The sequence below is a fragment of the Lathamus discolor genome, chromosome 4 (genome assembly GCF_037157495.1).
Source record: "Lathamus discolor isolate bLatDis1 chromosome 4, bLatDis1.hap1, whole genome shotgun sequence".
Lineage (NCBI taxonomy): Eukaryota > Metazoa > Chordata > Aves > Psittaciformes > Psittacidae > Lathamus > Lathamus discolor.
The window spans coordinates 106,017,670-106,044,905 of NC_088887.1; the positions used below are offsets into that span (position 1 = coordinate 106,017,670).

General features: G+C 47.0%; 1 protein-coding gene across 5 annotated transcripts in view; it reads left to right on the forward strand.

The window, feature by feature from the left end:
- Positions 1-1,062: 1,062 nt before the first annotated feature.
- Positions 1,063-27,236, forward strand: part of SLC7A1 (solute carrier family 7 member 1) — a 57,158-nt gene continuing 30,984 nt past the window's right edge. For all 5 annotated transcript variants that reach the window (XR_010612442.1, XM_065678451.1, XM_065678450.1 and 2 more), the window contains exons 1-7: positions 1,063-1,121; positions 7,401-7,530; positions 17,996-18,379; positions 20,120-20,278; positions 22,553-22,727; positions 24,841-24,965; positions 26,540-26,762. Coding sequence is in view for 4 of the 5 variants with exons in the window: in XM_065678451.1 (XP_065534523.1) it covers positions 7,449-7,530; positions 17,996-18,379; positions 20,120-20,278; positions 22,553-22,727; positions 24,841-24,965; positions 26,540-26,762 (1,148 nt within the window). In the remaining variant the exon portion in view is untranslated. The remainder of the gene's footprint in view (positions 1,122-7,400; positions 7,531-17,995; positions 18,380-20,119; positions 20,279-22,552; positions 22,728-24,840; positions 24,966-26,539; positions 26,763-27,236) is intronic.

Here is a 27,236-nt window from a genome sequence, read left to right on the forward strand (position 1 = left end):
CTGCTCTGGTGGGCAGGTCCCAAAGGATTGGAGGTTGGCCAGTGTGGCACCTCTCTACAAAAAGGGCAGGGAGGAATACCCCAGAAATAAAAGTCCATCTTTATCTACTAGAGCTGTTTCATCCTGGCATTGCTTGGCCAGCCATGTTCTGCAGAAGTTCATCAGCTGCCAGAGCACGGTGAGCAGTTTGAATGGGAGGTTCAGTCCAACACAGCCTTTCAGTTCTCATTCCCTTAGGGACTGAGAGGAAATAATAAGCAGGTTTTCAGGCCAAGCTAAACTAATGGCACTCATTGAGAAACTGGCTGCTCATGGCCTGGATAGGTGTGTTTTAAACTGGGGAAAAAAAGCGTCTGGATCACCAAGCCCAAAGAGTGGTGGTAAATGGCATCACATCTACTTGGCGACCAGTCACTAGTGGTGTCCCTCAGGACTCAGTATTAGGTACAGCGTTGTTTAATAACTTCATTGATGACCTGGATAGGGGGTCATGTAACTTTGCAGACAACACCAGTTGGGTGGGAGTGTTGATCTGCTGGAGGGTGGGCAGGCTCTGCATAGGGATCTGGGCAGGCTGGATGGATGGGCTGTGGCCAATGGTATGATGTTCAACGAGGCAAAGTGGCGGGTCCTGCACTGGCTGGAAATCTGCATGGTGGAAAAAGACCTGGGGGTGCTGATTGATGGCCGCTGAACATGAGCCAGCTTGTGCCCAGGCAGCCAAGAAGGGCAACGACATTGTGGCCTGTATCAGCAACAGACTGGCCAGTAGGCCCAGGGAAACGATTGTCCCCTTGTACTGGGCACTGGTGAGGCAGCACCTCAAATCCCGAGTTCAGTACTGGGCCTCTCAGTGCAAGATAGACACCGAGGTGCTGGAGCGGGTTCAAGAAACGGGAAACAAAGGTGGCGGGGGGTCTGCAGGGTGAGCCTTGGGAGGAGCAGCGGCGGGAGCCGGGTTGTGGAGGGTGGGCAGTGCCCTCCTCCCCATCAGCATGGGTGGAGGGCGGAGCGGGCGTTGCGCGCCGGAGATGTAAAAGCGCTGCGCGGCGCTGCTGTGCCCGCGGCGCGCCCTCGCCTGCCCGCTGAGCCCGCGGGCGCCGGGCTCTCCCGTCGGCGCGGTGAGTGAGGGGCTCGGCGGCGGGCGGAGCGGGCCGGTGGCGGCCGGGCGGGCGGTGGCCGCAGCGGCCCCGCGCGGGGCGTCCATTTTGTGATGGAGCCGGGCGGGCGCGGAGGGCTCCCGGGGCCCGGCTGCCTTCTCTCCCGCCACAGCAGCCATCCCTCCATTTTATCTCCTTGGTGGCACGCTTGCTTGCGGCCACGCTCCGCGGCGGGTCCGTCCCCGAGCGCTGCTGGAGCCAGCCCTCGTCCCCCGCCTCTCCACATCCCACGCCGGCGGGGGGCTGTTCAGCTCCTCCGCTGAGGGTGCGATCCGTCAGGATGCTGGGGCTGCCCTGCCGGCGGGGAGGGCCGTAGCCTGGTTCGGGGATGGGACCTGCTGTCTTTGGCGCCCCGGCGCTCCTAGCACGTCCCTTGCGGTGAGCATTGCGGCCTCCAGCCACGCTTTCCCTCTTGCGGAGCAAGCAGTAAACCAGTGAGGCTGGGAGGCGCCTGTGCGTGCACGTTGCTCAGCTAACCCGCTTCTTGCTTAGCTTCGCTTTGCAGTGTGCGCAGTGCCGTGGAGGTGAAGGCCCAGGTGTCAAGGAGAAACCCTGGGCTGTTTCCCTGGCGGGCTTTCCATGTCCCAGATAGCCCGTGGGTGGCTGCCGTGCCGTGCTGTGCGTTGCTGTCCCTTAAACAATGCAACGGGGGTTGAGAATTCACCGAAAATGCAGGTATTGTTTGTGGCGTGGGAGTCAGCCCCGCACGCTGTGAGCTGCTGTGCTCTGCTCTTCTGAACCTGCTCTGTGATGAGGGCTGGGGCTTGTTTCCATGTTCTTTGTCAGCATTTTGCAGGCAGCTGGCCTGACTAACAGATGGATTCTTCCTTTTTGCATATGTACGTGTGAATGTTTGAGGCAGACAGAGTGGGGAACCCACTAAGAAGCCTCAGGTGGTATTTTATATGTAGCTATGGCTGGCAGAAAGATTGGAACTACTTACAGGCTATAAGCATAGCAGTTGCAGCTCTAAAAAGTTCACAGGCTGCAGATGGGGCAGAAAGGCTGAGGTGATCGTGGTGCTGCAGCTGTATGAGTTAAGTGTCTCTTGGCTGAGTGGGTTTGCCACTTGTATGTGGCTCACATGGTCATTCACAACTGTTAATGTTCATGCTTGAGCAACAGCCTCGTGGTGATCCCCAGCGTCAGGTGAACCGGTGGACACTCTGCCTGCTCTGTGGGCTCTGCTGAGCCTTGGGGGCAAGTGGGAAAGATGCGGTCACACACATAGGTGTTGTATGGGAACCTCTGCGGTGGAACAGCTCTGCCTCGTGAAGCTGTTCACTCAGTGTGGCTGCCGTCTGCAAGTCAGAGGGAAATAAAGGGAACACTTGGAGAGAACAGGTAGGAACTTACTTTTCTGGTCAGGTACCCTGTATATTTATGTTGCCATCAGCACTCAACTGAAATGGCTTTTAGACAGGATTTCCGTATAATGCAAAAGAGGACTGCACAGGCTGCATAGCTGCAAGTGTTGATCCTGACACAAAAGAGGAGCAAGCTTGTTGATTGCTGCAGCTCTCAGAAGTTATTTTTCTGTCAGGTATGTTAAGTATTGTGCATTTTGAATGATCTGAAGGAGACAGGCCTTGACTGTGCTCTACCACATGCATGCTCTAAGTAGTCAAATTAGCTTTGAAGTAAACCCATTTCCTGAGCAGAACTAAGTTTTATGCTGGTTTGATGGGATGCTTAAAGTTTGAATCTCACTGCTTGTACGCTTCTGCTTATCACTGAGGAGATGTGTTCAGAAGGCATTCCTCATTTCAGGTGGGCTGTAATGGAATCCTGAGGCTTCTCATTCAAGCAGTGAGACCTTTGCTCTGTCAAGTTCCTCAACAGCTTAATGAGACTTCAGTGGCCTTTTAGAAATGTCATTTCCAGTTACACTGCAGCTTTTGGAGAGTAGAAAACAAAGTTGTGACTTTAGTTCTCTTTGCTCTTAATCTGTGATGCTGTAAACATCAGTGTGGAGTGGGGCAGGGGGAAAAGAGGGTGACTTACTCTCCCTGCAGATGTGCCCAGTGGATACTCGCTTAATCCTGGTGAGGTTTATTAGCTGGGCCACTGTGGTGCTGAAGGGGAGCGAGGGATGTTGCAGAGCCCCTTAGCCTGTAGTGAAGGATGAGCTAAGAAGTCCTGCTGGCTTAACTGAGTATGTGGAGAAGCTAGTGGCACTGGCCAGCAGAACTGGGAGGCTGGGTGGCATGCAGAACTAGTTCAGTGGTTCTGGGTAGAGCTGGTTGGTGTCCAGTCAGTACTGACTTGGAGTTAGTAACCCAGGGTGGATCATTTCTGCTATGTACGTTGGTGTGTTTGGCAGTATCCTAGGATTTTTATTTTTTTTTTTTTCCATTACCTGTTAGATCCTCATCCTAGGATATATCCTATGGCCACGGTCTTTGCGAATCTCTCATTTACTGGATGGTGTTGATTCATCTCGCTAAATGCAGTCATATCCAAGGTAGCCAGCCCCTGCTCCTGTTAAGGTCAATCAGGGGGGAGTGGAGTTCCTGGAGTGTGATTCATCTCAGCCTTTCCACTGACTATAAAAGGAGGATTAGCCCGGATGTGTAAGCCTGTGCTATAAATGTTGTCAGTGTTTGTCTCAATGGACTTGTGAGCTTCTCTGATGCCTCAGTGACTTTGGGAAGCATTGTGGATGTTGGTACTATGTGGGGGTTTGTTCTGGTTTGAGCACTCCCTCCTTAGTGCTGTCATTGCAGTGTCACTAGCTACTTAAATCCACTTAAAAAAACAGAAGTGGGAGAGAAAAAGGTACAACTGAATCTGTTGGCCAAACAAAACATGGGGGCTGTCACCTGCCCTATGCCAGGATTCCTGACAACTGCCAGTGGTTCCTGGGCAGTTTGGGGTGTCAGGGGCTCCCACCCTCCTGCTGCAGTCTGTAGAAACCGAGGCCCTCCACTTGCTCTGGCAACACTGCCTGGAGCTGCCTTCCCTTGATGGTGGGTCAGCACCTGCTGCCCTTGCCGGGGTCCCTGACTCTGCTGGAGACCACCAAGGTGGTGGCTCATAAATCCTGTGAATGGTGCCTGGTACAGAAGTGCCTTATTTCAGAGTTTACAAAATAAAGTACTTTAAGAGTTTGGGTGCCAGGTGCAGTTTTGAGTTCCTGGGTTTCTTTTACTCTAGTGAAAAACAGTTCAGAAAACTTTATTTCACAGAGGTGCAGGTTTTGTCCGTTCAGGAGTTGCAGTGTAACTGCTATAGAAAAAAATGTGCTACTAGCTTCTGTGCCAAGCAGGATCCCTTGTGAAATTTTCCTGTTCATCTTGCCTGTTCCTTAGTGCCTCCCTGTTGTGTCTTGTCCCCTTTTCTGAGAAATACATGACTGCTATATTTACTAAACTACTAAATTTATTACTGTCTACGTAATATTTTGCTTAATATTTTCTTACACCCCTTCCTTCTGCCTTGCTCTGAGGTAAGGAATAACTCTTAGGTTCCTTTTTACCATCTGTCTTTCCCAAGCTGTACAGATTTTGCAATTCACTCTTGCCTCATCCTTGTCATGTCTTTCCTTGTAGATCTCATTGACCCATTTATTTTTCAGACTGCAAGGATGAGGATTTTACTCAGTATCCTGTTTCTGAGGACCTGCAATTAATAACTGCTAGGATTTACTGAGCGAGCTATGCTTGAAATTTAGTGGCTGTTTGACCACTCTATTGAGCCACGTCTGAAAATTTACTATAAGCCACTCTGGAGTTCTAACAACAAAAAAAAAAAAAAAAAAAAAAAAAAAAAAAAAGAAAAAGAAATTGAACAATGAGCTTTTTATTTTAGTGGGTTTGTCCCTGGTACTGATTCAGGCAGGCAGTTAAAACCCTCTGTACCATATAATTTATTTATTCCTGGAACCCATTCTGTCAAATAAGAAGGTGTTCTCAAAATTAACATCTGTGTGTGCTGTGACCCATATTGTTATTCCTGGCTGTGCGTAAGCCTGTCTTATTTTGCCAGGTCTAACCTGAGTTAGCAGCTAGGTTAAGTTGTTGAAGTTTCAGCTGGCAAAGTAAAATAGTATGGTGTGTCTAGCAAATATTCACTAATGAGTTGGCAGTGTTTGAGTGAGGTCATCTGAATGCTGCACAGACAGCTCAGTGCTCTGTGATGAGGTGATGGTGTCTGGGAGGTAGAAGGCAGTGGTGTCCCAAGCATTTGGGAACACCTCTGCAGCCAGTGCAGTTGGAACTGTAAGAAAACCAGTGTCTACACTGGTGCTGCTCTATGTGTCTACAGTGGACCACGTCAGTTCAGTGGTTTGATTAAACCAAAGGTGAATTTGCTTTGGCTGTGGGGTATTTGTGGGATGTAGTTTAGTGCCATGTTCCGTCGCAATAAAAGAAGTACCATGCAAAATCACCTTTTAATTTTATGGGTGAAGCATACTGAGATCAGGGCTTGGGAGGACATGCATCTAAGGGATCTGCTTCCCCAAACTGCTTCTGCAGTGGGGTTGGGAGGTGGTAACTCTGTGGATAGTGGACGAACAAGGCTCTGCTGTGAAATCTGGAGTCAGTAAACAAAATCCATTCTGCAAAATAGGAGGAAAAAAAGCAGAAGCTGTAAACAACAAAATCAGACTACTGGTAGTGCTAGTAGTAGTTTCATTTGGGAATGCCGATGTGGGAAGTTTATTTGGACGTGTATGTGGCAGGAGTAAACCTACTGTACAAAAGATTACTGTGATTTGATTAGGGAACTGTTTCTTTAAGCTGAGGAAAAGCTTGACTTCATCAGGTGAAATATTGTTAAACTAGTTGGAAACACTGTTGTTGAGGTTAGATAACTAGGTTATTTTGCTGAAGTGACTCTCTTATAAAGTAAAGTAGATGTGACATATCTTTAAAAGATATTCCAGAGGGGATTAGTTGGCTTGGGTAACCAGAATAGTCTTTCAGCCTTAGGTTGCTGGTTAAACTTCACTCAGAGTTGCCTACTGCCTGCCAGCTGCTTGATGACCCATATGAGATAATCCCAAGCAAAGGATGCTGCTGCATGCTGTGCTGCTTGTTTTTATCCTTACAAAAAGGTTCACAAAACAGGGTGACCTGTAGCATATGTGTAGTGAAGATACTTATTCTTTGTCTTGCTTTGCAGTGGCAGTCTGTACATCAGACTGGTTTGTGTGCTTAGAGCTTCTGAAAGCTGAGAGCGTGTCATAAAGAAAATCAAAACCAAAATCAACCTCTTCTCTTCCTTATTTCACCTACAGCAGCAACAGTGGTTTCTTTGCAGGCTATTTCCAAGAAGAACCATGTAGTGATTAAGAGATACAGACAATGAATGTAGAGTGGTCACTGTGGAAAAAAGACATGTAAGCGGTGTATTGAATAAAGGCATGTGGATGCTGTATAGAAAGGAAAGTATTCAAAGCAGGTATTTAAAAGTCTGTATTCCAATTACTAGCTGAACTTCGCTGATACAGGTTTGAAGTGAAAAGGTGCTGGTACCATTGCGTATCTGCCCATGCTGAATACAGGTGCATTAGGCAGGACCTTTCTGGCTGTGCAGTCTGCTGGAAGAAAAAAGCAAAATGTTCTGGCACCCTCAGCAAGAAGAAAGTGCAACACCCAGAATTCAAGCAGCTGAATTACGGATTAGGGTGGAAGTAACCCATCTTGGAGGAAAAAAACAGTAGGCATTTGTTGGGATTTTGGAAATGAGAAGCTCTGTGATATTAGAGTGGGAATTTGGCCTCTAGCATCTTTTCATTTCAGGAAAGGTACCAACACAAGCAATAGAATGAAAAACTTAACAGTTAAGCAACAGGAGAAAAGCAGAAGCAAAATGTTCATGATTTGCTCTGAAGGTACTAAGATTGGTGCTTGGGCAGTTTTGAAATCCAAAGCTTTGTCCAGAAAGTGCTCTTATTTTTGAGAAAGACACATGCAAGGGGGCATCATTGCTTTTGTGAGGGAAGTGGGTTTCTGAGTTGCTAAAGTCCCAAAGACCATTTGGAGACTTTCACAGCTTTCTACTAACTGCAGAAAGACAGGTCAGAATTCATTGAGGTGCCTTTCGCTTCTGCTGGCTCAAGGTTCAGTCTGTCTTCTGTCTTGAGGGGTGGTCTGGTGGGGTTTCATAGATGTCTGCTAGAGCCCTGCAGTAGAAAGGGAAGGTGGATGTCTCTGGAGGGTCATTCCTCCCATCTCTCCTCTGAAGGGGTAAATTTTTACGTGGAGGTGCCTGTCTTTGCTCTGTTGGTTACAGAGCGGGATGAGATGATACCCTAAACCCAAATGTCTGCTTTGGACTTGGATGAAGCTGGTCAAGAGCAATCCTACCCCTCATAACCTGATTGGCACAAGAAGAAATACAAGGATATCACCCAAGGAAACATGTAAGTGATGAAGCCACACTGTTCTGCTTTGGCTGCTCCAGATAAACCATCATAGATGTTGGAGTGCTTTTGAACCTCCTTTTTCCTTTGAAGGAAATACCTGGAGAGCAGAACAGCATGATGCAGGACACCATCAAAAGCACAACAGCTGCTCTTTGCTTTTCATGCTGCTGTTCAGACTCTTGGGGAGAAATGTTAATTACAATTTGTTTCAGTTATTTTCCTTTAAAACCACTAGTACTTTTTTCCAAGTCCCAGTACAATGGAGCTAAGCAGAATATTTACAACCAGTCTGTTTACTTCCTGCTGTCGCTTAAAAAGTCTAGTAGCAGCGGAGCTTACTATACTTTGAAGTTTCTTGTTCTAGGTAAATGACATGGGGAGAGAAGGTACTATACGTGCTCAGAGAAGTATGTTGAAATGTATAATGGCAATTGCCTTCAAGTCACTCTTCCCCAAGCGTGTAGCATTGCATGGGGTTGTTGTGACCCAAACGCAGGACCTGGCACTTTGCCTTGTTGAACCTCATACCACTGGCCACAGCCCATCCATCCAGCCTGTCCAGATCTCTCTGTAGAGCCTTCCTATCCTCCAGCAGATAAACACTCCCATCCAACTTGGTGGTGTTCATGAATTTACTGAGGGTGCACTCAATCCCCTCATACAGATCATCAGTGAAGATAATAAACAACACTAGCCCTCACACTGAGGCCTGAGGGACACCACTAGTGACTGGTCGCCAACCATATGTGATGCCATTTACCACCACTCTTTGGGCTCGGCAATCCAGCCAGTTTCCAGCCCAGCAAAGAATGTACCTATCCAGGCAATGAGAAGAAAATTTCCTAAGATAATGCTGTCAAAGACAGTGTCAAATAATTAAGGTCAATGACCACAGCCTTTGCCTCATCAACCAGGCGGGTCACCGTATCATAGGAGATCAGGTTGTTCAAGCAGGACCTGCCCTATATGACCCCATGCTGCCTGGGCCTGATCCTTCCATTTTCCTGCACATGCTTTATGACCTCACTTAGGATCATCTGCTCCACGTCCTTCCCCAGCGCTGAGCTCAGGCTGACAGGCGTGTGGTTTCCAGGGTCTTGTTTCCTGCCCTATTTGTAGAAGGGCATTACATTGGCCAACCTCCAGTCCTCTGGGACCTGCCCACTAGACCAGGATGCTGATAGATAACAGAGAGTGGCTTAGTGACCTCTTCTGCCAGCTCCTTCACCGTGCTTGGGTGGAACCCATCTGGCCCCATAGACTTGTATACATCTAAGTGGAGCAAGAGGTCGCTAACCATTGCTTCCTGAATTATGGGGACTTCAACCGGCTCCCCATCTCTGCCATCCAACTTAGGGAGCTGAGTAGGCCGAGAATGGCTGGCATGACTTAAAAGACTGAGGCAAAGGCAGCATTAAGTACCCCAGCTTTTTTCCTCATCCTCAGTCACTAGGTTTCCCCTGGTATCCAGTAGAGAGTGGAGGTTCTCCTTGGCCCTCCTTTTATTGCTAATATATTTGTAAAAGTATTTCTTATGATCTTTTATCTCTCTGTTCTGTCACAGTTCCATCTGTGCCTTTGTCTTCCTAACTTCCTCCCTATATAACCTAACAACACCCTGGTATTTTTCATGGGGTGATGGCTCCTTCTTCCACAGGTGATAAATTCTCTCTTTTCCCCTGAGTTCCAGCACTATCTCTGTTCAGCCAGGCCAGTCTCTTCCCTGCAGGTCTGACTGTCAGCACGTAGGGACCGCCTGTTCCTGCGACTTAAGGATTTAATTCTTGAAGAGTGTCCAGCCTTCCTGGACCCCTTTGTCCCTCAGTAATGTTTTCCCAAGGAATTCTACCAACCAGCGTCCTAAACAGGCCCGAGCCAGCCCTCTGGAAGTCTATGGTGGGGGTTTTGCTGACCTTCTTCCTGGCTTCTCCAGGGATGAACAGGCTTGCTTCTCTTGGGGATGGTAGAGTACACATCCACCAGCCAGCCTCCTGCTCATGTTCCCTTATTCCTTTGGCTGTTCCACCCGTTCCCGCGGCTCTGAGCAAATCATCAACCTGCTGAGACCTTACACAGCCACCACCTGACATCCCCGACCGGCTCTGGCCCGGCCGGACACCGGGACAGCCGCATGTGTGCGGGGGACCCCGGTGCGTGTCGCCACGTCCCCCCGGCCAGCAGAGAGGACTGCGGCTGCTCCCTGCCGCGAGGCTGCCGGCCCGCAGCGGTGCCCGAGTGAGCGCGGGCTGCGCTCCCCGCTGCGGGCTGCCGGGTGCGGGGCCCTGCCCCTCGCCTGCCCGCGCCCGCTCCCGCGCTGCCGGCCGCGTTTACCGCTCGGGGCGGGGCCGTCCCTGCTGCGTCGCCCCCGTGGGTGCGCTGCGGCGTCCGCGGCGCTGCTGGTTCCTGGGGAGGGCGCGGGGAGGGCCTGGGGCGCCCGTGGTGGCTCTGGGGCTTCAGGAACCAGACTGCTGGGCGTTGCGGTCTCCCCACGCTTCGGTGCTGGATGCGCCTCTCCGGAGATACCTTGGCTAATGCAGGTGTCCATTTGAATGAGAATGGCCATCCCACCTGAGGGATGGAAGTACCAAAATCAGCCCTCTGGAAAGGGCTTCCCAATGATTTTGTTATCGGAGTGGTGATCAAAAAGTTGGCATCACCACTATATGCTTTTTCAGTGAGATGACCCAGTTTTAAACTAAAAATAGGACAAGACCCATTCCGCATTGTTTGCCAACTTGCCAGCGTGGCATAAGTACGAGATTTTTGTTCTGCAAACTAATAGTGGTGATGGTACAGCTGTTTGGACAGTACATTTGTTGAAGACTGAAAGGATGCTGAGGAAAAATAAGACTGTCCAGAGGACATGGCCCTTCTATGAGAAGGGTACTGATGGCAGTAGGGATTTCAAAATGGATATAAGCATATATGGGACTATGTTGAGTGAGGATTTCTGCTCTTGCTTCCTCTGAGGTGGTGCCTGGGAGTTCATGGGGCTTGCAGCAGGGTCAGGCTTGGTTTTTCTCCTGTCCCTGGTAGAAAACTCCTTGTTCTGGCCTTAATTCTGCAAACAGAAGAAGAAAATTCTCAGAAGCAGCAAGGCCTTGAAATAGATAAGGAGTGGTTTTTCAGAAGCTGAAACAAGTTATAATTGTTTAGGAAGTGATAGTACTGCTTGTGTAAAATGGTGCCCTGTCAGCTTATTTTTACACATGGTGTTTTATGTTTAGCAGCACAGATGTTTGTTACAGTTTACATTTTGCTGCTAACCAGATGCAAGATTGCTTATTTTCTTACGGGATTGTTTTGGAGAATGTCCCTTTTTAGAATGTTGTTAATCGGGAAGGAAATCTATCAACCTGATATAATAGGTGTGTTAACCATTAGATAAGAGGAGGAAGAATATCTTATTTTATTTGAAAATACAATGCAGTCAAGGAACAAGAATTTGGACAGGGAACAAAAGTAACAAACATAAAATGCACTTTAAATAAAAGACAAGGACCAGTAGCAGTAGGTGGAATTTGGACCCTATTGAAGTTGGTGGGAGCTTTGCCATTGACTTCAGTGGGACAGGATTTCACCCAAGGATGTGGCCCCTGCTCCAGAGTACACCCTGCTAGGTTATCTAGGTGTGTCATTGCTTCCCGCTGGTCTCAAAGCCCTCAGCTCCTGCTGAAACCTGAAGGTGCCCAAAGTCTTGGGGTGAAGCCATTTCCTACCCAGGGCCTGAGCAGCCAGGGCTTGCAGTGTTTCTCATCAGAGAAACTGGAGCTAAAGCAGGGGTGAGAGCTAGGTGTGTGCAGAGCAAAGCTAATCTATAATTCAGATCAGTGTTTCTAGCATTCAGATCGAGTTTCCTCAGCTTGAAGGTGGTAATGTGCAATCTGGTAATGTTCCTGGAATAATTTATGTTGTTTTATGTGGTTAGGACTGTGTTATACTACAGCAATACTGACTGTACATTGAAAAAAAGGCTCATCATTTCAAGTATGGTTGGGAGTGGGAGTGAGAGGAACCAGCGCGGAACATATTTCCTTACTTCAAAGGCAAGAACGCCTGTTTCAGAAAGTGAGGTCACAGCCGGATCCAACTTCTAAGGAGGGAAAAATAATAATCTCTGTGAAAATCATCGTTTGATACAATTGCAAAGATAACAAATGATATCAGAGGAAAGGTTTTGGGCAGAGGTGTAATGAATGGCCCCTGTACTGCATCGTACTAAACCAAAAGATTGTTTTCCTGGCAAAAAATCCCACCTGTCTTTTATCGAAGGTCTCTTTGCCAAGCTATGGTGAAAATAATTGAAAGTGAAAGGTTGATTTGGTAGCTGCTGTTTCAAAAGCAACAAAAACATGTGAGAGACATTTAGGATGAAGATCAGTCACCTGTGAGATGAAGGACAGCGCTGTGTATAAGCAATGCAGAACATAGCTGCAGTGTGGGTACTGTGCCCTGTCTGTTATCTGCATGTTGTTAGGAGGTATTTTATTCACAACACAGATGCTCAGACTTTCTGAGCATGCTTTTGGGGCAGGACGAATTTGCTATCTAGATCTTGAGTGCAGCTCTCAACTGCGGGGAACCTTGATCCACCTCTACCTGGAGGTGCTTCCTATACAAGGATAATGTCACACTGCACAGCCTGACCTCTGCCTTTTGCTTCTGTTTCCCGCAGAGCATGTCGTCTGTGGTACTTTGTGTATATGGGGCAGTGGGTCACTTACACACTGCAAACAGCTGTATCATTAGTACTATCAGGCTCTTACGGCTAGCCCCATTCCCATTGTGTGGGCATGATAGAAACCCACACATTGATCACAGAACGGTTTGGGTTGGAAACGACATTAAGATCATCTAGTTCCAACCCCCCTGCTACAGGCAGGGACTCCTCACCCTAGACGATGTTGCCCAAGGCTCTGTTGAGCCTGGCCTTGAATACTGCCAGGGATGGAGCATTTACCACATCCTTGGGCAACCTGTTCCAGTTCCTTACCACCCTCACGGTAAAGAACTTCCTTATATCTAACCTGAGCTGCCCCCTTTAATTTTGAACCCATTACCCCTTGTCCTATCACTGCAGTTTCTAATGAAGAGTCCCTCCCCAGCATCCTTGTAGGCCCCCTTCAGATACTGGGAGGCTGCTATGAGGTCTCCACGCAGCCTTCTCTTCCCCAGGCTGAGCAGCCCCACCTTTCTCAGCCTATCTTCATATGGGAGGTGCTCCAGCCCCTTGATCCTCCTTGTGGCCCTCCTCTGGACTTGTTTGAACAGCTCCATGTCTTTATGCTGAGGACACCAGAACTGCACACAGTAGTCTAAGTGGGGTTTCATGAGAGCAGAGTAGAGGAGCAGGATCACCTCCTTTGACCTGCTGGTCATGCTGCTTTTGATGCAGCCCAGGACATGGTTGGTTTCTGGGCCGTGAGCACACACTGAAGCTGGCTCATGTTGAGTTTCTCATCAACCAACTTCTCCAAGTCCTTCTCCACAGCTGCTCTGAATCACTTCTCCCTCACCTGGATTTTCCATGTAAAAAATGCTCAGCACCTCACAGCATGAAACCCAGTATGCTCAGCAACATTGATGTCAGCTCAGAGGTGCAAACCCTGAGGAGCACAAAATAATGCATAAGTCACTGGGGTTTGGGGAGGCCTGGACCTTATGCATGGTGAAATGTCTGAAGAAGATCTCTTCTCTGGTGTTCTGTGGTTGGTCCAGCTCAGCCCCGGTGGTCCGTCTGGGCCTACCCAGGGACTCTGTGCAAAGGGCAGGCGAGCCCTGCCCATTGCACTGCATTCCTGCAGACCTCCCTGGATCTTGCTTCTTTCTGAGCTGGGGCATCTCTGTACCTCCTTTCCATTTTCCGTCTTTATTAATAGCCTCAGCTGGGACATCACTGTATTCTGTGTTGCTTCTAAGTCCTCTGTTCGGGCCATTGAATGTCTAAACCCTGCCATGAATATTGAGTTAGCAAGTAGTAAACTTTTTCACCAGTCTTGTGGCATTTCTTGATGTTTCTGTAGTGCAGAATAAACCCGTGTTTGTCCTGAAATCCAGAGTTTGATCTGAGTTAAACTGGTCTTGACTTTCACACTAACTTTGGAAAATAAATCCATTAACAAATTTCCTGTGGGTATCCTGTTCATAGTTGGCTGCAGTTTATGGCAAGGATTTCTTTGTTTTGTTTTGGAGGGCTTTTTTCTTGTATTTTCTGTAACATTTTTTCTTGCTGCACAGCACTGGGATCCTCCCTGTTTCCTGGAGCTCCAGACTGAATGTAAACCACCACCACTGCCAGGCAGTGGTGGATGAGTTAGCCCAATTACTGTGGTCTTCATAGGACACAGATATTAGTGGAACCTCTGCATCACTCACGTGGGAGTTAAGCAAAGCCTAGGACTTGTACTGTCCTAGAAAGCACTGAAATTCATAAGAGGTGCTCCAGTGCAGTGCTTTCCATGTCACCTTACCCCCAAAGTTCAGGACTACCTTGTCCCTGCTTTGGAGAGGGGGCAGGTGTCCAGTGAAAGCAATCCTGGCTGACAGGATTGGGTAGAGTTGAAGAGACAGGTTTAGGTAGAGTTGGAAGAGACTGCATGAGTGAACCGACATGAATTCACTTGGGTGAAGAGGTCTGTCTGCTTACTGGCGGGAGAAGATAGTTTACCTTCTCTGTGTGCACTGGGAGTTCCCATGGTTCATCAAATGAGATTTTACAAGGCTGGCCTGAAACCTGCCTTTCTTCATTAGTCTAAATCCATGTCTCTCAGGAGAATGTTTGAGAACTGTTGGTGGAGGAGAAAATTCCTTACATGGTGAGACTTGTAAATCCTTAGCCTTGTTTCTGCAGTTGTAATTACTTTCTCATAGTAGAGGAGTTAGCATAAGGCCAAGAGAAAGGGACTTAAGCTAGGGCTTATGATTGGTGTCTAGGAAAAGTGAAGAGGATTTTTTATTTTGTAGTTAATGCTGTTGTGACAAAGTTGAACCATTGGGTTTAAAGAGCTTACTCAATTAAGTTTCTTAGCGTGTATTTTGCCATCTTTACACTGGGTTTCAGCCAGAGCTGATGAAGTACCAGTCTCACTTGACCATACTATAAATTGCATTTAGTAATATTTTTGCCTAAGCATTATTCTCAGCATAGTATTGATGTTAGAGTGTGCTATATACTACTGGCCCGTTATTGGTATACAAGCACTATTCATTGGAAAGTGAAAGCCTCACTCCAACATTGCATCTAAATAAAAGAACCTTTCTCCTCTTCCATAATTAATGAAGAAACATTTTAAGGCCCTGCTGCCAAAGCTGGGCTAAATGCTGCAGTGTGAATATCAGGCTGAGGCTTCTTGGAGCTACAGGATGCAGTCTGAGATGGAAGATGGCATCTAGTCCTACTCAAGTAGTAATTTTGGTGCCTGGAGCCAAATCTGGTTTGTAAACGTATGGTAGGCTGCTGTCAGCACCAGCTCTGTTACTCTGGCTTCGGTTGCCTGTCATCTTTCGTTGGAGTGTGGCTCTGTAGGGACATTCAAAGCTTCTTGGTGCTTGTCACAAGTGTTGGGCTTGCTCCACTGGAGGCCCATTCAAGATGAAGAACATATTTTTCTGTGTATGTGAATTAGGAGTAATCCATCAGGTCCTATGGAAACATCCTACCTGTGGAGAGCATCGTATTATCCAATTGCCCAATTCTGAATGAGGATGATGATGCTGGGATGAAGGTGGGGTGGCAGAGTGTGGGCTGAGGAAAATGGCTGCAGTTAGTGGGAGCAGCACATAGGAGGGTTAGGGACAGGTAATCAGAAAGAACCGGGGCATGATCTGGTGATCCAGCAAAGTGAAACCTCTGTCATAGGAGGTGGTGCCCATTAACTGGAGAAGAGCCAAGAGATAAGTGAGTTTACTTATGAGAGATGGGCAGATTCACTTGACAATTTTATTTGATAAGAGGCACAGGGAAGCTATCAGACTATTGTTTTTTCTACTTTTAGGGTTAAAAGGAAGAGTGATAGCTCTCCTTTATCTTGAGTAAAACTCTTAATGCAGTGCCACACCCCAGGTTGTTTAAGATGAGGACTGGTAGGTGTCGTAGTTTAAGCCCAGCCGTAAATCAGAACCAGGCAGTCTCACTCCCCCCGTACCCCCTGCTCCCTGCTCCGGGAGAAATGGGGAGGAGAGTCGAAAGAATGTAACTCCCACGGGTTGAGATAAGAACAGCCCAGTAACTAAGGTATAACACAAATCACTACTGCTACCACCAATGGTAATAATGATAAGAGAAATAACAAGGGAAGATAATACAACTGCTCACCACCCACCAACCGATACCCAGCCCGACCGAGCAGTGATTTAGCCCTTCCAGGTAACTGCTCCAGTTTATATACTGGGCATGATGTGCTGTGGTATGGAATACCTCTTTGGCTAGTTTGGGTCAGGTGTCCTGTCTCTGCTTCCTCCCGGCTTCCCCTCCTCCCTGGCAGAGCATAAGACTCACAAAGTCCTTGGTCAGACTAAGCATTACTGAGCAGCAACTAAACACATAGGTGTTATCAGCGCTGTTCCCAGGCTGAAAGTCAAAAACACAGCCCTGCACAAGCTACTAGGAAGGAGAAAAATGGCTGCTACTGCTGAACCCAGGACAGCAGGAAACTGCACAGGGCACGAAGGATGGAGAGAGGACTTGGGGAGGAAAAAAGGCACCAATAAAAGACTGGGGCCCTTAGCAGTTGCTCTTGGGATGCTTTTGTTGCTTCTTCTGATGGTTCCTCTTGATGCAACAAGTACAAGGGTGCTGATGGGGTATACTGCTGCTCAGAGGGTGCTTCAGAGAACAGGTGCACACAGGGCAAGGGACTGTCCATGTCTTTGAGGCTTAGATCCCTTTCCTTTGTAATATGAAGGCTGAGGTTATGACTCATCTCTAAAGATACATTGGTGTAATGACCCAAGTGGGGAAAGGCCATTCTTGGCACAGGATCATGTGTGTAAATGCTCCCTAACAAAGCATTTGGCTGGAGAGTAGCAGAGTGTTGGTGGAGCTTTCCAACAGTGGAGTTAAGGCACCTGGAAATTTTGAAGGGAAGGTGTGATGTTACGCCATGGTTGCTGTGACAACTGGGGCTAGACTCGGCAATGTAAAAAGCAAAAAACTCCTCCTGCTGCGCTCATGGATTCAGGTGAGGAGGAGCTCTCTAGATGCTCTCGAAAGGCAAGGACAGTTTTGAAGCACCAAACTTAATTGTTTTCAGAAAGAGTAAGACAAAGCTTCTATACCTGTGCTGTGTGCAAGGACATAAATCTTAAAGGGACAGACTCCCTAACAGCACTGGTTCCACAGTTGTCTCTGAGGAGATGACCCCACTGCTGGCTGCCCTGGTTTGACTGACTGTAGCTTTTAACAGGTGCTGTTACTGTCTGTGTTAGGTGGACACCTGTGCAGATGGTCCAGTTTGTAGGCTTGATGAGTTGTATAGCAAAACCTTCCCTCGGTGTAGCACTGCAAGATATGTGTCTCATGGGAAGAGAGACTCCAGAAGGATTTCTTAAGGGATCCCTCCACACAGAGGGATTTGCTTTCCCTGCTGCTAATCGCATCATAAAGTCCCAAGCAGGTGAGCTGCATATCAACTGCACGTGTGCTGATGCCAGTACACATTGTTGCTTGGCCATGCCAGCAGGTCCATACCCAGGAACAGTGCAGTTCCTGAAGTGGGACCCTGAAACGGTGCTGTCCTGTGTGGGCCAGGGTTGTTCAGGGAGCCCTGCTGTGCTCTCACTTTAGTTGTTGCTTGAGCCTTTGCTTGGTGTAACAGAGTTAAAACTCGATTCTGCGTTTCCATTTTCCTGAATGATACCTGTTACAGCCTGCACAGTTGGAGGCCACAGCAGCCTGTGCTACTGCCTGTGGCTGGAGCTTGAAGAGGGGAAATGTCCTAGCAGGTCTGTTTGACAGCATGTGGCTGTCTTGTGTTCCAGGGACAGTAGTAGCACATATGATGCCTTATTCTGGGATGTAATACTTCGTTCACCTTGAGACTTAAAAAATGTATGTCTCTTTTTAAAAGTACATCTCTCTTTTTCTACTTCTTTACAAGTTCCAGTCCAGGAGAGCTGCTCTGAAATCCAGAAGATGGGATTTGTGTTCTTGGCTTGCCCACTTGTCTGTGGACTGGGTGGTACTGGAGCAGAGTGGGAGCTGGGGTGGAGTGCTGTGTCTCTCCTGGGATCACACAGGCTTTGAAGTGTGACAGGGAGCAGGAAGCAGAAAACACTGGTTTTGTTTTAATTCTCTGTGCAAAGCTTAGGTGAAAAGCCAAAGAAAACATTTTGCCATGTAAAAATGTGGAACTTGGGAAGCTTCATTTGTTGAAACAGAGCAGGGCTGTAGCAGTGTACCTGGGCAGTGATGCTGTTTTACGGTATCCTGGTCCAGGTAATGATGGCAGCATCTTTCTTGCAGGCCCAGACACGAAGATGGAGTGTCAGAAAATCATCAATTTTGGAAACCAGCTTCTTCGCAGGAAAAACGTGGACTGCACTCGAGAAGACAGTCGGCTCTCGCGATGCCTCAACACGTTTGACTTAGTGGCTCTGGGTGTAGGCAGCACTTTGGGTGCAGGTGTCTATGTACTGGCTGGAGCTGTGGCACGGGAAAATGCAGGACCTGCCATTGTTGTCTCCTTCTTGATTGCTGCCTTGGCTTCAGTGCTGGCTGGACTCTGCTACGGAGAATTCGGTGCTCGGGTTCCTAAGACAGGATCAGCTTATCTGTACAGCTACGTGACTGTGGGCGAGCTGTGGGCCTTCGTCACAGGGTGGAATTTAATCCTCTCCTATGTTATTGGTAAGTATAGTGGGTGTGCTGTGAGGCGTTAGCTTTCGTCCAGGATGGCAGCATAGTTTGTAAGATCAGCCTTCTTTGGGTGCCTGTGTTACTCTTATCCTGGTGTCTGCTATGTTGGAAAAATGTCAGATTCCCTTCACGCCCTCAAGGCTGTTGGTTACAGAGTGTTCGGGATAAAGAGCTTACAGTTACATGGAACTGGCATCCAAGGAACTGGCATCTGATATAATATGTGCAGGAGCTCATTGTTCCTGTCCTAGAACATGAAATATTAGAGCCAGGACAAAAAAAAAACAAGCCCGAACAGCACTAAAGAAATAGTCTGTCTACCATAACTTGTGGAGTTTTTCAAGATAAAATTAATGGCTCTGTTGTCCCACCTCTTTGAAAGAATTCACACTGTGCACTTTGTATGAACAGAAGTCTGTTCTGCAGCTTGTTTTCCCACCCTTGCAAAGCTGGATTAGGGTGGAGAGTGTTCCCAGCTTTGCTGCTGGCATTGCCTACCACTGCTGTAGAGGGTGTAGCTGTAGTTGAGCACAGAGACTGTCTGGTGTGATTGCCTGTGCTGGAGTTGAGACCTGAGCACCTGCCCGCAGGTGAGTGTGTCAGGACAAACTGTTCTAGATATAAGGGGGCCCCTGATGGCGTCCTCTGAGGAACTGCTCTGCAAACAAAACCAAACCAACCTCTTTTTTTAACTAGGTAATTACATACAGTAGTAATTATATCCTGCAATTAGATGCTGTTATATATAGTGTACTGTATTAGACATCAGGAGTAATCATAGCTATTTTCACGCAGAAGAGGGAGAAGTTGGCTATTACCCAAACCTACTTATTTTACACAGTGCTGTCACTCTCTGGTGGTAGCTCTTCGTTGTTACTATTTCAGTTCTCTGAAATGACTCTTCTGGCCCAGACAATGTCCCGGTCTTGGTCATCCTGAGACCCCAGGTTCAGTCCTCACCCTTGCAAGCTGTGCGTGGTTTGGTGCTCTCAGGAACCACAGCAAACAGCAGCCCCGGAGGGGTAAGTCTAAGCACTTGCTGCAGGCGGTTGTACCGCTTGCTGGGATCATCACCGCTGTGCTGCAGTGGGCTGACTTACACTCAACTAACCTGTAAATTACATCTTTATCCCGCTTGGATGCTCTAGCTCTGGAGGCTGGAGCAGACCTGCTGGAGTGCAGAGCTTGTAGAGCTTGGTGAGTGTTGTGATCCACACTCTGGTGGTGCTCCAGTGTTGTGCTTCTGGAGGCCAGCTGGCTTCTGCAAGGTCCCTCTGCCTGGACTGCAAGGACAGGCATCTGGGGTCCTGATCCAGAGTGCACAGGGCTGCCAGGGACTTCCGCCAGTGTGACAGCTGGACCTCTCTAGTAGCAGAAATTACCAGGCCTGGGGGAAGTTCAGGGTGCTGGGGGTGTAAGGAAGAGGTCAGTCTAGGCAGTAGCAAAAGCAAAGTTGGGGTTTACTAAGAAGCCAGACTGTAATGATTTTTTTTTTATCTTGTCAGCTGAGCGTGAGACCCATCACCTGTGTGTGTTACCACCAAAGCAGATGCCAGGCCTGAATATAGGCTGTGGGCTGGATCTGCAGAGAAAAGGTTGCTCCCAGCACCCAGGGAGCACATGCAAGGTTGCTTTGGGGCCCCCCATGGCAAAAAGCTTTGCAAGGTGACCCCAGTTTGGAACATGTGCCAACCACAAAGGGTGATCTGCATCCTTTCTGCCCTCTGGCAGGAACCTCGAGCGTGGCCAGAGCTTGGAGTGCGACGTTTGATGAGATCATAGGCCAGCACATTGAAGAGTTTTGCAAAAGATACATGAAGATGGATGCTCCTGGAGTGCTGGCAAAATACCCAGACATCTTTGCCGTGGTGATAATCACCATCCTAACAGGTAAAACCTCACAGGGGTCTGTGAGTCTTTGACCTCCTTCCTCTGTCATTTCATTGTTTGCTTTTGGACTTCACACAGGGTCCTCATTTTATTTTGGACAGAGTCCTCATTTATTTTGGACAACATATTGAAGACTTTTTCTTTGGTACATGCTTTGGATTGACCTATATAGTTGCTGTGAAGTTAACACAAGGCATAGCCTGTTTACAAGGCTTTTAATTAGAGGGGAGCATTCTCAATATTTTTTAAGCCACTTTTAAAACCCTCAGTCAAATTTTATCTAAGGAAGAAAAGAAAAGATGACTTGTTACCCTCAGTCAGGTATGGAAGTTTAATCCTTCCCTCCACAAATCCTATTACACAAGAATTCGTTCAAGGAACCTTATTCCCCATTTGATAATCCGCCAATTCGCAGAGCACTGAGCCAGGAAAGTAGGAGGGGAGGGGATGGGACTCAGTAACCATCTCGTACTGCTCTTTTGGTTCGGGTTCTTTTTTAAATATGTATAGGCTTCAGTTTGCAGCGTTGAATGCAAGATTCCAGTGAAACAAGCGTGTGACAAACACTCAGGTCCTCTTTTTTCCTCTAAAAATGTGCCAAGGCTTTGATCAGAATTAGGAAAAGTTTTGGAAAAAATTAAAATGAAAATCCTTCTGAACTGTTACCTCTGCTCCAACTGGATCTTGAAAAGCCAAATTTAGTCAAAGTTATTAGTTAAAGAAATTATATTTCTTGCGTATACCCGTGGTTTCCAGAGCACAGAAGCAGCGGTGTCACCCACACAAGGTTATCCCAGCATTTGCTACCCTGATCAAGATGAGCATCTCACAGCTGGGCTCGCAGGGACAGGCTTAATAAGCAAGGGACACTTTGGCATCTGGGTTTGCATTTGGATCTAGGACTATATAAAGGACTACTGAAGTCAACAGCAGCCCTCTGTTTTCAGGGCTACATCTGAATTGGAGAGATTTTCCTCTTTGTTCATTTGTATATAATAGGAATTGCTCTGGTTTCAAGTTAGAATCTGATCTTTCACCTCAGATACAATTTACAAAATTTAGGACTCCTTACTTTAGCACTACGTAAGCATAAAATTATACAGATTGCCAGTGGCTTTATTCCTCTGCATTGAGGAAATTCCCTGGATTTTAATAAAAAATGCAAACCATTCTTTTCTACAGAAGCTGCTGAATAAGCTTTAGTCCCAATAATAAGCACTACAAGTTTATTTCTGCTTGCACTGTCCTGAGCTTCAGATTTGTACAAGGTACTTTGAAAGTTTTCCTGGGCAGGTATACAGTTCAGTCGAACTCTTCCCTGATATGCCTGTCTCAGCTTATTTGCTACTTTAAAAGAAGGAAAGGTGAGTGCATAGGATGTTTGCCTCTCCTTGAAGTGCCTACTGGAGTAGCAGTAAGGACACCCTATTGTGCTTCTCTTCTCCCTCAGGCCAGCGTGAACTTTTTTTACCTTCTTCCTCAGCCACCTTCTTAGATTTGGATTAAAAGCTTGGGTTCTCAAAAATCAGATACCTGGAGAGCAAATACAAGTTACCAGAGCTGCTTGTTGTGAGAAGCCAACCTATCCATCAGTGAGTTGCTAGTTATCAAAGCCTGTAAACATGCTTTTCTTCACATGGATGCTCTTAAGATCACAAGCTGAAATCCTGCTCTTGCTGAACTCACTGACAAAGCTCCTGCTGGTTGGAGTGGGAGTAAGATTCCCAAGATGCCACCTTCTGCTGTATCTTCAGCACTAGTAGTAGCTGTCCTCCTGGATTCAGTCACTGCCCATACTTTCCCCTGCTTCTAGGGAAAGTGAACAGTGTTCATAACTTGTGCATTTGGCGAAGACCTTTACGATAATGTTCCTTCACAAAAAAACATCTGGGTTGCTTCCACCGGGTCTCTGGGCGGACTTGAGGCTGTGGCTATCTGGCACAGCATGGTGCCATGAGGTGACTAGCACTGGCATTGAAGGCACTGGAAGCAGCTTAGCTGTGTTTGCAAAGCACTTTACCAAGGGCATGTGCCACATAGGCATGCTGGGTGGGAAGGTGTGTTACATCCCACAGTAGTAATGTCAGGGCTGAAGTCCTTGTTCTGCTTCTGAGTGAATTAATCCCGACCTATCTGAACTACTTGGCTTTGTGGAGAAATGAGGTGTGGTAAGTTGGGCAGGCACAGCAGGAACAGCTCTGAGCTATTCTTCAAGTCCCCAGTGCCTGCTGCTGGTAGTGAAATACCTGACTGCTTATACCATTTTTTCCCCAGGGCTTTTAATTTTTGGCGTGAAGGAATCTGCCCTGGTGAACAAAGTGTTCACCTGCATCAACATCCTTGTTCTTGGCTTCGTCATGGTCTCTGGCTTCGTGAAAGGGTCTATTAAAAACTGGCAGCTGACTGAACAGGACATTTACAACACCAGCCATGGCACTTATGGAGACAAGTAGGTTGGATCTTTTGTTCTCAGCTCTGAAATTGATAGGTTTTCGAATGCCACTTTATAGGGGAGTTTGTGGAGTGATTTAGAAAACAAGTGAACAGGATGCTCCCTCCTTTGCCAAATGTCTTGGAAGCAAAGCTGGCTTCAGTGGGTGTTTGCTGAAAGCAGGCTGTGCTGATGGGCTGAAATTGGTGGGAGATAGGCTGTGTTAATGTGGGCCCTGCTGCAGGACTGACATTTCCAGCTTCATGACAAATACAGCATCCAAATTTGAGAGAAAAAGGTTTTTAGACAACGTCTTACCCAAGGCTACACCAGGCTGTCCTGGTGCCTCAGTGAAGCCGTGACTGGGTGTAGCTCTGTAGTTTCTTTGGACACCTGGGGAGTATCCTTGAGGCATTGTTAGACCTTTTTGAGACCTTGTTCCAGACGCTCCAGTAAAATCGTAAAATCACAGAATCAAAGAATAGTTTGTGTTGGAAGGGATCTTCAAAGATCATCTAGTCCAACCGCCCTGCAGTGAGCAGGGACATCTTCAACTAGATCAGGTTGCCCAGAACCACGTCCACCCTGGCCTTGCATGTCTCCAGGGTTGGTACATCCACCACCTCCCTGTGCAATCTGTGCCAGTGTTTCATCATCCTCCTTGTAAGGTATTTCTTCCTCATGTACAGCCTGAAGGGCAAGTTGCAAATTATTTTAATGCGTTGCAGAAAACGTATCACAAATCCAATTTAATGGTATTTTGCTACTTGGCCAAAATCCTGTCTTCTTATACAAGACCAAAATTAAGGAGCCTGCAGGGGTTGCCAGAGATGTAAGGCTGTTCATTTTTTTCTTGAGACTGTCCAACACAGAATGAGGGCTTTTAAATATCTCCATGTACATCAACTCAGTCTTGGCTCAGTATCTAAACCCTTTATGCTGGCCTGCAAGGAAGCACAGCTTAGCAAAAACTGAAGACATTTATAAATGTTGCATTGGTCAAATTTAGCTTGTGTGCAGGCTGCTTATTGAACCTCTCTGCAAAATTCAGCCTGCTGTGAACAAATTGCTTCTATAGGACAGGTCTCCCCTTCTTCTCTGCTATTCCCATGCAAGGAGCAATTAGTGCAGTAGCTTCAAAGTGTAACTGTAGCTCTTTCACCTGCAGCACTTACTATTTTTGTAAAACCCGTCTGGGGCTTACTTTATGTTATCATTATTTCCGGAGTAATCCACATTTGGGTTGTGCTATTTCTGCAAGCCAGTTTTCATCAAAGTCTCAACAGAGCTTCTATGGGAGAGTTCAGGTGCTTACACCTGATAAGACTTGCAGATTTGGGATTTACGTTAATTGCCTTTATTCATCTTTATGAAAGCTTTTCCCTGAAAAAGTGACCTAAGTACTTGAACTGAAGGGTATGTTATACATGACTCAGGACAGGCACATGGATCTGGGGTCCTGATCCAGAGTGCGCTGAGACCAGTATGTGTTTGCCTTTTGACTTTAGTGAACTTTGAATGAGGCTCAGCAAAGGATCAGGGATTTAGGCTTCTCTCTTCCCTCAGGGTCACCAGCATGGTTTGGGTATGAACTTGGCACAGGGAATTTTGAGGTTGAGAGTGGAGAATTGTGCACATTCTAGACAGTCATGGCACCCTGTGTTGCTCTCTGATATCCACTTACCTACACATTGTCTGGGTCCGTCCTAGGTGAAAAGGGCATGGTTTACATGTTTCTTAGTCTTTAGCTTTCAAAATTACATGTTGTGCTTTGTCAAAAGCTTATGTTTAAATGAGTGTATTACACACATGCAATGATATTAGGAGAGGAATTTTAATTTGCATGCTGTTTTCTCCTTGTTTTAGCTTTTTTTATACAGCCCCCAAACAGGTGGTGGGAACAAACCATGAAGCATTTTTATTCCATGCATCCCCCAGGCTGTTGCAGGCCAGTCCCAAGCTCGGCACTGTGTAGGGCTGTAGCATTTTGCATGGTATTTGTATGCAAGCATATGAAAGGGAGAGTGTATTCTGTTGGAGTCCGGATTTGGATTTTGTTATGAGATATATGAGTAGTTTTGTTACTCCCACCTAGACAGGATAACTTCTAACTCAGTGCCATGCCTTTTAGTCAAACACAGGAGGAAAAGCTCTACGGTGTTGGAGGGTTTATGCCCTATGGATTGAAAGGAGTCCTCTCAGGGGCAGCCACGTGTTTTTATGCTTTTGTGGGATTCGACTGTATTGCTACTACAGGTAAGAGGGAAGGTATCTTCATTCCAGTTTTGAACCTGGTTGGTGGTAGATCGGCTTTCAGTAATGTTGCACAGCACAGGTAATGAGTAATTCAGGGCATTGCTTTCATCATCCCTCTGAACCTCAGCCCAAAATAGACTTTTGGCTCAGCTGTTCCTAATAGTCAAAGAGCTGAGTGTGTCCAAGTCCCTGGGTGTCTGAGTGTTGACTTTCAGCTGCTCTGGCAGGCAGCTAGACCGTATAATCCACAAAATGAGCTTTCTCCCTTCTATGCCTGCAGGCTCCAATCTCGTGGGTGGTCACTGGTGACACTAACCAGAAACAGAAAACATGCCTGGCATTACCAGTTAGGCAAACAGGGAAGGCTCAGGTTCACATGCCTTCTATAACTGGTGGAGTTTGAATCTCTAACTCCAAGTGGTGCTTTAATCGACAGGTTATTCTTGAGTAGGGTTCTTCAGTGCCTTCAGGTGGAGAAGCTCTGCTGGCTTGGAGTATTTAAAGAGCCAGAGAAAGAGGGAGCCTCAGCCTAAAGCTGTGCCTCAAAGTTAGAAGGAGTTTTTATGTCCAAAGGCTCTCTTTCTGAGAGAGAAATCATCAGCATTGTCTTATTTTTCCTGGCTAAGAAGAATCTCAGTTCCCTGGAGAAAGGAAGGATTATCCTTAATTTCCCATTTGGCATGAACTGACTTGCTTTGAAGATGGAGAAGAGAGAGGAAGAGATTATCACAAAGACAGATAAAGCAGTACTGCCTCTTACTGCAAGGAGCTTGAGAAGTGCTGATTCCATTACTCCAGCCAGCCCTAGAGTCTCTCCTTTGAGGAGAAACTTGTTCATTTGTCTTTGACTTCTAGGTGTATGGGTCTCTGCTTAGTGGTTTTTTGTCCCGAAAAGCCAAACCTGAGCAGTTCTTGCTTTCAGAGAAGGGCAGCTCTGTTGAACAGGGAAGACTCAAATCTTAATTAATCAGTGCCTGAATTTTGATATTTTTTAAAAAACATTCATGCCAGCCTTGTTGGCAAAAAAATCTTCCTTAAAAAGTAAAGGAAGTCCTTTTTTAAGAGGGTTTTTCAAGGATCTGTATGATTTCCAGGTGCCGTGCAAAGTCTGCCTCTCTCTCGAACTGGACATCTGTGGTGTTGCGTTCACTGTGTAGCAGTTCTGGTGAAGATGCTGACTGAAATGGTCACCCATAGATTTGCCCTACAGTAATTTCCTGTCCCATCATTTGTGATCGTTGAATACTTGGGACTGCACCATCAGTGGAATAGCAGGAATAATTGGGGGTAAAAATAATCCTTTTGGGGGAAAAGTCTATTTTTAATCCAGATTGTTTCTGTGCCCAAGTTTACAAGGTCTCCACAAATACTTGTCGGAAGAAGTGACAGGAGCAGCAGAAGTAGGAGCAAACAGGCTGGTTTGCCAAGTGGTTGGGGCAGGCCATCAGCAGTGGCACAGTCAAAACAACACCTCGTTGCCTGTGAAGCCTTTGAAAGATGTGGTCAGCATGCCTTAGGCTGGAAAAAAAGTTCTTGCTCATTGTTTAGCTGATGTTTAAATTTCTTTCTTCTAGGTGAGGAGGTAAAAAACCCTCAGAAGGCCATTCCTATTGGCATTGTGGCATCTCTGCTCATCTGCTTTGTGGCTTATTTTGGCGTGTCAGCTGCCCTGACGCTCATGATGCCTTACTACCAGCTGGATACCAATAGCCCTTTACCCAATGCCTTTAAATATGTGGGTTGGGATGGAGCCAATTATGCTGTGGCTGTTGGTTCTTTGTGTGCACTTTCTACGAGGTGAGACTCTGCTCTTCTTTTGTGCATCTCTCAAGGAAAACATGTATCTCCAGCTCCTTTAAAATATGGGGCATGTCAGGGTTTTGCCTTCACTGTGTTCCTCTGCATCAAGAGAGCCATGACCAGGGATGAAATTCAAACCTATTGACTTCAAAAGGACCAGGATTTCACCCTGTGATAGATTTCAGAGTTGCACATGATCAGTGTCACTTCAGAAACTCCCACCTTAGCAGCAGACCCAGCAGGTGCATCTCTGGAATATAAATATGGATAGAGTAACTATATCATGGAGGAAGCTCCACAGTGCAACCACGGTTTGCCTGCAAGACATCCTGGCCTGCTGAGTAGAGAGCAGACTTGTGTCAGGTAGTGAAGGGTGCATCTTCTGGAGCGTATGGAGCTCACCATATCCAGGTTGTCTGTGGGACAGCTATCTGGGTGGGTGGCAGGGCAGGTTGGAGGCAGATACGTCAT